Source organism: Myripristis murdjan, chromosome 11, assembly GCF_902150065.1.
Source record: "Myripristis murdjan chromosome 11, fMyrMur1.1, whole genome shotgun sequence".
Classification (NCBI taxonomy): domain Eukaryota; kingdom Metazoa; phylum Chordata; class Actinopteri; order Holocentriformes; family Holocentridae; genus Myripristis; species Myripristis murdjan.
Window position 1 is genome coordinate 9,292,475 of NC_043990.1, and position 13,035 is coordinate 9,305,509.

The window sequence follows — 13,035 nt, forward strand, 5'->3', positions numbered from 1 at the left end:
GAGATGGTCCTCACTCGGTCCTTCCACAGGCACAGGGAATGTATTTGAGGAAGAACGAAGAAGGTAAGTGTCGTTTCCCAGTCAAGTAAAGTAAAGTAAGACAAAAACAAAAGCCATGTCAAAAACACTTCTACAAACACTTTGAGTGTGGACTGCTCAGAGTGGAACTGTGCAGTTTGTGATCTTGACCCAGCCGCCGTGGCAGGAGACGGGCGAGGCTGGCATGTAGTGGGAGTGACTTAATAAGCTATATTTACAGAAAAAACAAACAAACTTTAAAGTCTTGAAAACCAAATAGTTACCACCAGTCTATGGACTTGAATTCCAGAAAAAGCTGACTTGCAGTCCTCCACATGGCCAGAATGATTCATTCATCAGCTGCCTGTCTGAATTGTCAGGAATCCTTTAACATCAACAAAATATATACAGACTAGCCATTTTTTGAAGAGACTTTAAATGTGCTGTATTTTCCAGGCAGTTGTTATTGTCTTTTGAGTGGCTGCTATGATTTCTGTGGGCAGTTACTATGGGGTGGTGGGTGCCGTGTTGTGCATTAAGGATTCCAGCAGCAAGTTTGTAGAGCTTCAGCATCTTCAAACTGCCTAGTGAAGGTACAGAGCATCAGTCTCTCAATATAGGACCTCCTTTCAGTAGCAAGGTAACCCTTCAAAATAGGAGCATACTGCAGTATTGACTCAGATTACACCACATCTCCCTCTCTTACAAAAACCTGCAGACAAACAAAAGGTTGTTATCAAATCAAAACTTGCCAAACTCAAAACTCAGCATAAGTGTTTCTTGCATATTACACTTAAAAATTCAGAATGAACATTTCTTAAACTCAAAGATTCAAGATTTTTATTTGTCACATGCATGAATGTACGTGTACAGCAGCAGTGAAATGTGGTGAAGATACAACTTCCTCACTTTTACTCTCTCATAACTTGCTATGCTCATCAAGTCCATCCAGTCTGTGGGGTTTATCCACCACTCTGCCAAACCTAGTCCTGGCAGGAACAGGTGTAATGTCTCTGGAGTCAAGGTGGTGTGTACCTGTGGGGCTGTCCACTAGATATGAGCGTGTGCCCTGGGTCTTGGTGTGTGTAATCGACACTGGCTGACTTAAACCTCTCACACGGTGTCTTTTAACTTCCTCTCCCTTTCTTTAACTGTAACAATAGCTCCATTATAGTCCAGTAATTTTAGGCCAAAATTGGGGTCAACCTAGGACAAATTGCAAGAGAAGCAAACTCAACTGATTTTGTATCCTCAGTTTGTCCTGAGTGAGGGGAAAAAAGTCCCAAGAAATCCCATTGGTGGAAAGTTTTGAAAATCACCTATTTATGACCATATAATACCAAAAAACACTGTTTTTAACACACAGGGGAAAGTGATCAAAATTTTACTTTCAGATATCACTATAAAAATTCACAAGTTGATTACACACACAAAGACAAGAAAAAAAGTCAATTACAAGTTCTTTGAATTATTCTGTTTACACATGCATATCACACATTATCTGATCTGATATGCGCTAATAAGGAATATAAGGAATAAATGCCAGAACAGATATTTAAACAGTGAATTAAAAGGTTACTATATATATAGTAACCTTTTAATTCACTGTTTAAATATCTGTTACTATATATATAGTATATAGTATATATTACTATATATATAGTAACCTTTTAATTTCCACCAATGGGATTTCCCCTCACTCAGGACAAACTGAGGATCCAAAATCAGTTGAGTTTGCTTCTCTTGCAATTTGTCCTAGGCTTTTTTTGTAAAATGACTGGACTATTAGGAAGATGTGGAGTGAGCAGACAGGGAAGAAGAAAAAAAGAAGAGGAAGGCGCGTTGTTACTGCGCATGCGCTCAACCTTTATCGTTGCAGCTTTTTTCTTTTTCTCTAAATAAACTTAGCAGCGAGTGTAGCTAGCTAACTCACACACACAAGTTACACGAGTTGTGATTATGGCCAGATACATGAGGCCTCCAAACACGTCTCTGTTCGTCCGAAATATCTCTGATGAGTCCAGGTGAGTCCGCACTGAAGCACGGCTGCGAACACAAATCATGCTCTAACTAATGCTAACGTTAGCTTGGTGAGCTAACCATCTAACGGTAAGCGCTTAGAGGAGTCACAAGTTAACTAACCCATGTGTGCACTGAAAATGAGAAATACTGTGATTTTTTTTTACCCGTAGCATGGCCTTTCTTTCGCTGTCCTTAATGTATTTTCTTTGTTAACCTTACGTGTCGGTTAACGTTATTTTCTATATTCCTAACGTAAACGACGTCGGTCGCAACTTAACGACTGGCTTTGTTAGTGTTTGTTTGGCGTTTAATTTGCTTACCGAAGCCTAAAACAGCTGTCCATGTGTGCGAATAGGAGTCGGAACCAAGATTAATAAGCCATTTGGTTCATATTCAACGACCTAGCTAGCCTAAGTTCATGCTAATGCGGCTAACATAACAAAATCAGTGTTGTTGTTAGGGGATGCACGTGCATTGTTTGTCCTAATTGGCATGCGTGTTTATTTGTTAGTTTGACCCGTGCACGCCGCACATGATCGATAAATAAAGGTTTTTCACAAATGCAAATGAGTGTAACCCGATTTCATGCAGGAGAAATCCTCCAGAAGGGTGACAAATTAACCCTCCTGTTGTCTTCGGGCTCAGTTTGACCTCATTCAGTGTTAAACGTCTCTTAATACATGATGAACATTAATTGTGCATCAGTGTTTCTCTGGGGTCAGCTGTTTTGGATGACACTGGGGAATTCTAAAATGCCATTTATAATCAGCCAAAAACGTCCCTCTGCTTTAAGGGCCCTAACCAAACATTACCACACCTGTAGTAGTGTGAGAATCACTGATAGGTAATATGACATTTGGGAGGGGAAAAAAAAAAACAACATGATTTCCACAGGAACTTTGACGTATAAGGGGTTAAGTGGGGCAGGTTGTGTTTTATTTAAAGGGCTATTTAGATACATAAAGTACCTGACACATAAACAAGTTTTATAGTAATCAGTTTCTGGAGGTTTGAATCACCTCAGTCAAATTGGCCCCAATTCATTAGGTAGGTAGGTAGGTAGATACTTTATTCATCCCGCAGGAAATTCACATTTTCTTCAGCAGTATCCACAGATTACAGATTAAGTAAATAAAAAAATAGAAATAAAGAATAAGATCTAAGTATAACAGAATAAGATCTGAGTACAACAGAATAACCTAAGTAACCTAAGTGCAACAAAAAAAAAACAGAAAAAAACGTGTGCATGGGTGTATAAAATGTGCATAGAGGTAGGTCAATGTGCAAATTTAGAAGAAATATACAGTATACAAATTGTTCGTAAATTTGAGGGATTTACAAGTCTCTGAGACTCTACAGGAAGGATAGAGCACCATTCTTCCAAAAGCTACCTTCTCATTTGGTGTTTTGATGATGATGATCGTGATGCAGAGCTGGTTAACACGTCTGTCAAAAATCTCCCATGTGAGTTGTAGTGACTGTGAGGGTCACGGCATCATGATTCACATAATTTTCATCCTTATCAAACCATTTTGTGAGTGCTTGTCCCCTGTGTATGGGGGCATTCATCCTCATCGGGATTTAAATGTTAATATAGGATCAAGGTGATCAGTCAGAATATAAGTGGAAAATCGCCCACACAGCATAAGAGAGCCAGTGGACCCTCTCACTGTGGGGGTTCCAGCATTCAGGCCTGTAGCATTTGGTGGTGCAAACTACACACTACACCACTAAACTCTCAAATGTGTAATGTGGGCTTTATGCACTGCAGCCCCCTCAGTGTACTGTGGGCTTTATGCACTGCAGCCCTCTCAGTGTACAGGATCTTGTAGCTCCAGCCCTCCAGTAGAGTTGCAGAGACTTGTAGAGTCAAAGAGTGTTGAAGCTGCTCTTGCGGTGACCAAACATCTTATTAAGACACTTTCATGTTGGTTTAGTCTTTAATTTGTCACCCATATGTATATCTAGTCATGTCAGGCTAAGTCCTGTGTTCGTGGTTGCATTGTACATTGCACATCAAGTTTGCATATCATATCCCACTCACCAGTATTTTTCAAGATGTTATTAGTTGATTATATGGGTAGGTGGTCAGTTGAGTTATGCTTGTATTTACGGTGTTCAGGCCTGAGGATTTGCGGCGTGAGTTTGGCCGTTATGGGCCCATAGTAGATGTCTACATCCCACTTGACTTCTATACACGTCAACCAAGAGGATTTGCATACATTCAATATCCTTTCCTAATGAGTGAGAAGAGTTAAATCCAAATGTTTTCTTGATACATGCTAACAATTTTAATTTTCTTTCAGCAGAGGAGATGTGCTGTGTATGTTATATCTTGCTTGCACATAATTTAATGTAAATATCTAACTTACATTTCTTTGTCATTGCTTCAGAAATTGTAAAAGCATCCAGTTGTGGAACCGGCCACACAGAGTAACAAAGACCCGTGTAGAGTAGCTGTAAAGACAAGTCACAGAGGCCTTCAGGATACAGAGAGAGGGAAAAGTTTGAAAAGAGAATGTAAAGCATGAAGAGGAAAAGGGAGGACGGAGACAAAGCTTGGATATGGCGGCAAAGAGTGGGGAAAAGAAAAGAGGTTTAAGAGGAAAAGGCAAGCAGGAAAACCCAAGTCCCTCTGGGAGTCGATAAGAGTGTAAAGATCAAGATGAAGTTCAAAGTCAAGCTTGGTTAAGGTAACATGCTCGAATTATTTTGTATCCTCTCAAGACAAATCCACAAATTCAATATGATGACAAAATCAGGTGTCAGCATTGACATTTTAATTTTAATCAGAACACAACTTAATGAAGCATTAATGTATATAATTCGATTTTTTTAAATTTTTTGTAATCTATTTGTGGTGTTGCGATCCCATAGACAACAGCTTCATGCATTTAATATGTTTGCTTCATATTTTATCTCTACCAATTGAATTACAGTGTTTTATTAGTCTTTTATTGACTTTGCCTATAAAACAATACATAATATCTAAATTAAATTTTAAAAAATGACTTTTTTTTACCTGTGTATTGGGCCATACAAATTAAAGTAAATGTTTAATTGAGTTTTGTCTGAAAGGAAAGGAAGGAAAAAACCTAAAAATCTGCTAGCACTGCGTATAAAGCAGCTGTGAATGACAAAAACAAGAAGTCCATCAATTCTTGATTAGTCAACTGTTATAATCAAATTATTACCTTATCACATGAGAAGGAATTGATTTATCTTTGCTCAATTCAGCTTTCTGGGGCAAAAATTAAGCATTTGTTTAAATTTGTGTGGCCTTACTAATACAAAGACAACAAACAAAGCCCTTAACAACCCAGCATGTTTGAAGACGTTCGCGATGCGGAGGATGCTCTTCACAGCCTCGACAGAAAGTGGGTGTGTGGCCGGCAGATTGAAATCCAGTTTGCCCAGGGTGACAGAAAGAGTAAGTGTGTATGTTTCAGTTTAGAAAATTGAACATGAATTAAAATAGCAAAATTCAAAACCACGGATTAGCCACAGACAGACACACACAGAAAGACACACAGGACACAGAACTTGATATCTGTAAGATCCATGCAGTTTCCATTATTGGGCTGAGCTTTGTCTCCTCAAGACTTTATTGGTCTCCACAATAAAGTCTCCTACTTTATTGTGTGTGACAGCACCGAGTCAGATGAAATCAAAGGAGAGGAGATCTCCAGGCAGGTCCTCACGCTACGACGACTACGACCGGGACAGTCGACGACGCCGTTCCCGCAGCCGCAGCCATGACCGATACAGATCCCGCAGCCCCTCATATGAGCGCCGGCCCCGACGCTCTGAGAGTCCACGAGAGTAAGTTTTCTTGAAGAGCTTGTCAACTTGTCCAGCCTGACACCGTTATTACCAAGAGTTTCATGTTTTACCTGAATGTGTTGAATAAAAAAAAAAAAAACTTTTTATTTCTAGCTCACGTGGACGGATGTATGGAAGAGGAAGAAGCAGGAGTCGTGAGGATGACAGGTGAATCCTCTCAGCAGCTAAATTTTTTTTTACCATTCACTCACCATCAATAAAATATGGTTTGAGTTATCAGGATTTTACATGTAGGACAATGAAGTGAGGGCTAGAAATTCAAGATAATCAGTGACACAAAAGTGTTTCAGTGTCATTTTGGTGTACTTCCCTGTGATTAGCAGCTTGATTGATGTTGAGTTGTCCAGATAACATAAACCACACCTATACAGCAGCCAGTCCAAGTCACATTATACCCTTGCTACTAAGTACATATGTCACCATGTGAGTTCATACATCGTTTCTCATATTTCCTCCACATTATTGCACTTGTTAAAGTGATTGTGATTCATTTATTTGTGCATGGCCTGACTTCATGGTCTCCACAGGCCTCACAGGGGTGCTGTCCAGTTTTCTCTTTTCCAGCCAATTTCCTTGTTTGTTCCTCTCTACAGATACAGGCCAAGACCCCGAAGAGAATCCAGAGGGAGGTCTCGATCACGCTCCAGATCTGTGACTCCACAAGAGAACGTCCACCCGCCCTCAACTTCCCATTACACCCAGGAGGAAGTGCGACGAACACATTCCCCTTCCCGATCCAGGTCCCGATCCATATCAAGATCACGCTCTCGCTCTCGGTCCCGGTCCCGGTCTTGGGCCGGACGCAAGTCAGGAGGACACTAGGAACTATCTGCTCCCTCCTCTAAACCCCACGCCTGCAAAAAGGGATGGGGTATAAATGGTTAAAACATTGGTCATCTGCCAAAAAAAAAGAAATGGTTTGTTTGTACGAAATGTTCTCTCTGATTTTGAAAAGGGATGAAATTGAATGTTGTGATATCCCACTAAACCAGGTGTGGAATGCTTATGTTTTGTTCCTTTGTCTTGAGAACAATGCTGGTCCTTTGGTTTTATTAAATGTCTTTTGGTAAGGAGAGCCGCGGAATATCAGACACATTTCAGCAGTTTCCATGCTCAGGAGAAGTCCGCTGAGAGGAGTTTTCATTGCCTTTTTTATATATACAGCAAATGTTGAGTTGGCGGGGCGTATCTCAAAAGTTTGAAAATCCAGTCACTTTTCAAGTGTTAGAATTTTGTCTACCAATGACTTAAACTACCACCTCTTGTTTAAAATGTACTACAGTGTTCTGATTTTGTGATATCAGTTGTTTTCTCTGAGAGTAGGTGCCACTTTTCTTCCTTCTTTTTTTTTTCTCTTCATTTTGGAACTGCTCCAAATACCCAGAAATGTTCTGAAGAGCAACAATTTTGTGTTTACGTGGCTATATAAATGGTTTTCCAGAATAAATCTTGTCACTATTTGCATGTTTAAACCTCCTAACCTTTTATCTTTAGTTAACTTGTTGAAAAAAATGAAGACATTATTTTGAAAGTAATAAACGGATAACATATAGGAAACAGTGTGGCATCAGATTTTTATTTGCAAATCATAATCAACCCAGTAGGCAGATACTTAGACCATAGATGCTCTTTTTCAGCTGCAGTCACTGGCGCTGGTGTCACATTCATTAAGTGAAGCCCTCAGGACCTTCCTAGCAACTGTGACTTTTTTTTTGGGAAGAGTAGTGCAGGCTTGAAGTTACAGTTGATTGGTTTTATTTCATGTAGACAACTGCAGCTCCCACTGCCCAAGTCAAGTTGGTTATAGATAGTTTTTAACCAATTTTCTTTTAAATGTTATATTTTTTTAACCCCTCACTATATTTTAACGTCTTTTTGCCTTGCTGTGCATCACTGAGTAAATTTGTTGATTTGACTTAAAAAGAGTATCTGAGGAACCACAGTGCTGCTGTTGATCAGTGTGCAGCTCCACTGCAGCAGCTGCGGGCAAAGTGCCTTGCTCAAGGGCCGTGTGCAACAGTAGTTGTTTGGGAAGGGAGGAGCACACGCCTGCATGGCTTGTCAGACGAGGCATGCCAATTGATTTCCAGTTAATGGAATATAAATCATGGTAGCTGGGAGGAACAACTTAATTGGAATCACAGAGAACCAACCATGTATGAAATCGGACATGCCCTATTGATCACGGTATTGAAAAAATACATTGATTGAAAAAAGTACAGTGGTAGTGTGGGGGTCCATTTTTAGTTGTATTAAGCACAGCTGGGATGAACAAAAACACAGTAGGATGCAAATATGCCTGTTTGGCCAATTAAAAGTGACAGAGCCACTGTGCATAGACACTGAAAAAAAAAAAAAAAAGTCCAATAGGGGAAAAAGGTCAAAGGGAGTGGTTCGGTATGATGTGTAGCTCGGAGAGGAAATCATGGTTTAGTTTAGGCAGCTTTGTTTATAAAGAACATTTCATACACAGGCAATTGTAAGTGTTATACTGCACAAAAGCAACATAATTACATTTACGAAAAAAAAGAGTACAAGTTTCATTTCAAGAAAAAAGACTTAGGTGCCTCACCTCCAATGATTGAATAAGAAGTTTGTAGAGAATCATTTTTTAAAAAAAGAAATGCATGAAAAAATGTGTCAAAGAAGAGAAAGGAAATTATAAAAGTTGAATAGGGGGGCATGCTGCATAAAAATGAAAAATGATAGACCCACAATTTCAGTGCCACTCCAAAATATTGGGAGTCCGCATCTATATCTACAAAAAAAAGTGAACAAACAAATTTGTAATTTATTCAGATAATATATATTTGGGATTTCTAAATTTCAGTGTGTATGTCTATCTGTTTTTATACTGTTCTTACAAATTGCCTTTGCAGCAAAAGCAAATTGTTGAGGTTTGTTTTGCAAGTGCTGGCCCATACAACATCAGTGGTCAGAGCTTTGGTCTCCACTTGGGGCATATATATATTACACATAAATAACACAATCTGAGAGCCTGTGACCGGGACCAATTTGCAGTGTACAGGAAGGCAGTTGACATCCCAAGGCAATGATTGACATGATTGAACTGGTCTTTAGCAGGAATATAGCGGCTGAGTGTGCAGGGGGGATGAGGCTGGACAGAAATGTGGTCGGTGGTCCATGCAGGCAGAGTTGTGGTCGTAGCACAAACGATAATGTCCCGAAAGACAGAAATGGTTGCAGAAAAATGTTTTGCTGCCGAGGATGACTGTTCAGTTCAGTTAGGGGTTAAGATGCTGCCACTGTAGGTGCAATGAAAACCATGGACTTGGATATTCTCTAATAAGGTAAGGGATTATTTCAGGGTCTGTTGTTTTAGTTTTCAGTCACTGAGATTCTAACTAAGTACAGTAGCTTCTTAAAGCTCACTCAAAAATTTACCAGTAGAGCTGATGTGAAGACCTTTGATGAGAGCATAATTGAGGCTGTAAGATAATTGGTGTGTTAATAAAGTGCAACTACAAGATTTAATAATGAGGTCTGACTTGCACCTCAGGAGTAAACACTTTACATTGCTCATGAATTTGTTGAGGGGATGCTAATTCACTGTACAACGTAGACCCTAAAGAGGCAGTCAATGCTATGATCAGATGGGCATAATTAGCCATTTCAGAAATAATGATGATCATAGGATTGTTATGTACCTTCAGGGCAGCAAACAGAAACCTCCCACCACAGAAGATCCGGGGCCAACCCAGGATACGGGCTCTCCACGCGCTGACCTGCAGCACAAGGGGTGAATTTAGGAGGGTCAACCAAGTTCGGGGCCCTTGGAAAGCAGCCAGAGTGGGCAACCAACAATTGAATATTTGGCAATACGTTTCAGCCCCCAATGTCTCGCAGGACCCATCATCATCATCACCACCGGCAGTCCATTCATACCGCTGCAAGGTAAATGGCAGCACAGCACAACATTGATTTCTCTTGGCAGGCTATAAGTTCTGAACAAGTACAACCAGCAGGGATCATTTTTTCCTAGTTTTCACCAGCGGTGGAGCCAGAAACCTCATTCAGCAATTAAATTACAATTTGCAATTGTGCAAAAAAAAAAAAAAAAGATTATCCATGCAGTCAGGATTGTGTTTAACAGCAGGTTGTTATTGCAGCAAGCCTTTATCTTTACATTTCCTACCGAAAATGAAAGGTAAGTTGAGTCACTTCAAATTAAATCTTTATCAGTAAGTAGATTTACAACAATGCAGTGGGTAAAACCTTTCAGCTTTATACATTGCAATGCTTTTCTCTTTTTTGCTGTCTCAAGAACAATATCGTGTTACAATTATTTACTGCATGACTATTTTGAAATGATTATGGTTCATGTGTAATAATTGCCAGTTCTTCACTTATTAGCAGATGACATTAAAATGCTAATGAAAAATATTAACAACAGTGTTCATATTAACATTTGTATATATTTAATATTAATGAAAAAGTATCCTTTGATTTATGTTTCACATGCTGCTTTTTTCAGGTGTTTTAAAGCCTAGTCAAATGTTAGACCCAGTAAAATAAGATGATGATCTATAAATTAATGAAAGCTTTCTCTTTTAAATTCCACGGCCACAACAACAAATCAATGACCAAACAAAAACATTAATTTGTCTGCCAATAATTATAGCACTGCTCGCGTGAAAATGGGAGACTGGAACTTCCTTGGTGGGATCTTGGAGGAGGTGCACATCCACTCCACCATGGTTGGCAAAATCTGGTTAACCATCCTGTTCATATTCCGGATGCTGGTGTTGGGCGTTGCTGCTGAGGACGTGTGGAACGACGAGCAGTCAGACTTCATCTGCAACACCGAGCAGCCCGGCTGCCGCAACGTCTGCTACGATGAAGCCTTCCCCATCTCCCTCATCCGCTACTGGGTGCTGCAGGTCATTTTTGTGTCCTCACCTTCCCTGGTGTACATGGGTCATGCCATCTACCAGCTGCGGGCTCTGGAGAAGGAGCGTCACTGTAAGAAGGTGGCCCTTCGTCGGGAGCTGGAGTCAGTGGATGTGGAGCTGGTGGAGGTACGCAGGCGGATTGAGCGGGAGATGAGGCAGCTGGAGCAGGGCAAGCTCAACAAGGCACCGCTGAGGGGCTCTTTGTTGCGTACTTATGTGGCCCACATTGTTACTCGCTCAGTGGTGGAGGTTGGCTTCATGATGGGCCAGTATATCCTCTACGGCCACCACCTGAGCCCTCTCTACAAGTGTGAAAGGGAGCCTTGCCCAAATGTCGTGGACTGCTTTGTCTCCAGACCCACAGAGAAAACAATTTTCATGATGTTCATGCAGGTGATTGCCTGCCTATCTCTGTTTCTCAGCTTACTTGAGATCATGCACTTGGGCTATAAGAAGCTCAAAAAGGGTATATTGGACTATTACCCCCATCTTAAGGATGACCTTGATGACTATTATGGCAACAAATCAAAAAAGAACTCTGTTGTGCATCAGGTTTGCATGGGCACCTCTGTGGGGCGCAAAAGTACGATTCCAACTGCACCGAGTGGATACACATTACTGCTGGAGAAGCAGGGCAACGGCCCGACTTACCCTCTGCTCAGTGCCTCATCTGCCTTCGTTCCCATACAGGGAGACCCTGGAGCAAAGCCGGGCTCTTACAGCCACAAGGACAGCAAGGATATAATGCCAAGTCCCACTGAGCAGAACAGCAACTCTAACAACACAAGCAGTGAGACTCGCTCTCCTCCTGTAGACAAACAGGACGAGCCTGAGGATCTTTCCAGGACTTTACCCCATCATGAGGACCTGGAGTGTGGGAGCTCTGACTATCCCACCCTCCCCACAGCAGACACTTCCTCATGCACCGCCTTGTCAGGCATCGCAAGGAAATCACGAAGGGTAAGTCCACCGTGGAACTGCTCCACAGTGATGGAGGGGAACGGTTCAGACAGTGGGGATTCCTACTCCGGGAACATCAAGCCACACAGCAGCTTTGCTGTCCATCGAACCAGGACCCTTTCAAAATCTGAGCGCAAGAGACCAAGCCGGCCCCAGAGCCCAGACTCTGCAGGGGAGCTGAGCTCTTTATCTCGGCACAGCCGGGAGAGCAACAGTCCCACGGCCTCCTCTCCCAAAAGCCGAGTGTCAGCGGCAAGCAGCGCCAGCAGCCGGCGAGCCCCGACCGATCTCCAGATCTAAACAGTTGCCAGCAACGCCACAGAAATTCACTGCTGGCCATGTTTGTTGGCAAGTTATGTGGACCTGATATTGTTTGTACTTTTCATGCTTTTTTTAGTTCTTAAAAAAAAATCAAAAAAAGGAAGTGAAGAAACCTCTTGCAGCAAAAGTTAAAAAGCTTTTATTAGTGTGGCTATGGATATCCTTTCTTTATAAGAGAGTAAGCCGTTGATTGTAAAGAACACCCACAACAACTGAGCAGCTGTTAGGCTTAGTGATATTAACATTAAAGCCACAAAACACAAAACATTATTTTGTTTCTTTGTTTATCCAGATCTGCTATATAGATTCAGAGGGACATAAATTTTGGGGTTGCATCCTGTAGCACAGTTAAAAACAAAATAATGGAAAACGGAAACATAAAAAAATCTATAACGCTGCCTTAGGCACAAATTTTCTGTTACGTAACCTGATATTTTGAATCGATAACATTGTTTTGATGGCTCCAAACTCTGTTCCAGCACGCTTTAGTGCAGTGTGAACTCTCTACATACCACAATCTATATCTTATTTAGTGTTTACCTGTTTATGTCAGTCCTTCCAAAATAACTTGAAAAATTAAACATTAAATGCATGAACTACACAAAACACCCAGATCTGAAAATGTTTGCAACACTTTGAAGGAAAACAAAAAAATATCAAAAAAAACTTTGCATGTTGGGATAAAATGCTTAAAATATATTTATATATAAATATATTTTTCAGTTTGTTCTTTTCTATCAGATCTCAATTTTGTATCAGGATGGTTGACAGTGACATGCAATTTATTGCTTTTACATGATTTTTTTTTTTTTTTTTTTACTTCACACGGAGACATGCTATTTATATCAATTATATATAGTTCTTATGACAAAATAAAGCGATTCTAACAAAGTATCATTATATTTGTGTCAAGTTATTTCAAATCAATGAATGAGTTGCAAAACAAAATCTGTGGTTG

At 40.6% G+C, this 13,035-nt stretch overlaps 2 protein-coding genes across 2 annotated transcripts; both read left to right on the forward strand.

Annotated features, from left to right (window-relative positions):
• The first annotated feature begins 1,861 nt into the window (after window positions 1-1,861).
• Window positions 1,862-7,435, forward strand: srsf10b (serine and arginine rich splicing factor 10b). Its single transcript, XM_030064119.1, has 6 exons — window positions 1,862-2,042; window positions 4,163-4,267; window positions 5,367-5,470; window positions 5,691-5,862; window positions 5,977-6,030; window positions 6,477-7,435. Exons 1-6 carry the CDS (start codon window positions 1,978-1,980, stop codon window positions 6,703-6,705), a joined length of 729 nt encoding a protein of 242 aa, XP_029919979.1. The 5' UTR covers window positions 1,862-1,977; the 3' UTR covers window positions 6,706-7,435.
• A 2,463-nt stretch (window positions 7,436-9,898) lies between these two features.
• On the forward strand, window positions 9,899-12,056 carry gja9b (gap junction protein alpha 9b). Its single transcript, XM_030064374.1, has 2 exons — window positions 9,899-10,051; window positions 10,526-12,056. The coding sequence occupies exon 2, from the start codon at window positions 10,542-10,544 to the stop codon at window positions 12,054-12,056; it is 1,515 nt and encodes a 504-aa protein (XP_029920234.1). The 5' UTR covers window positions 9,899-10,051; window positions 10,526-10,541.
• Window positions 12,057-13,035: the final 979 nt, after the last annotated feature.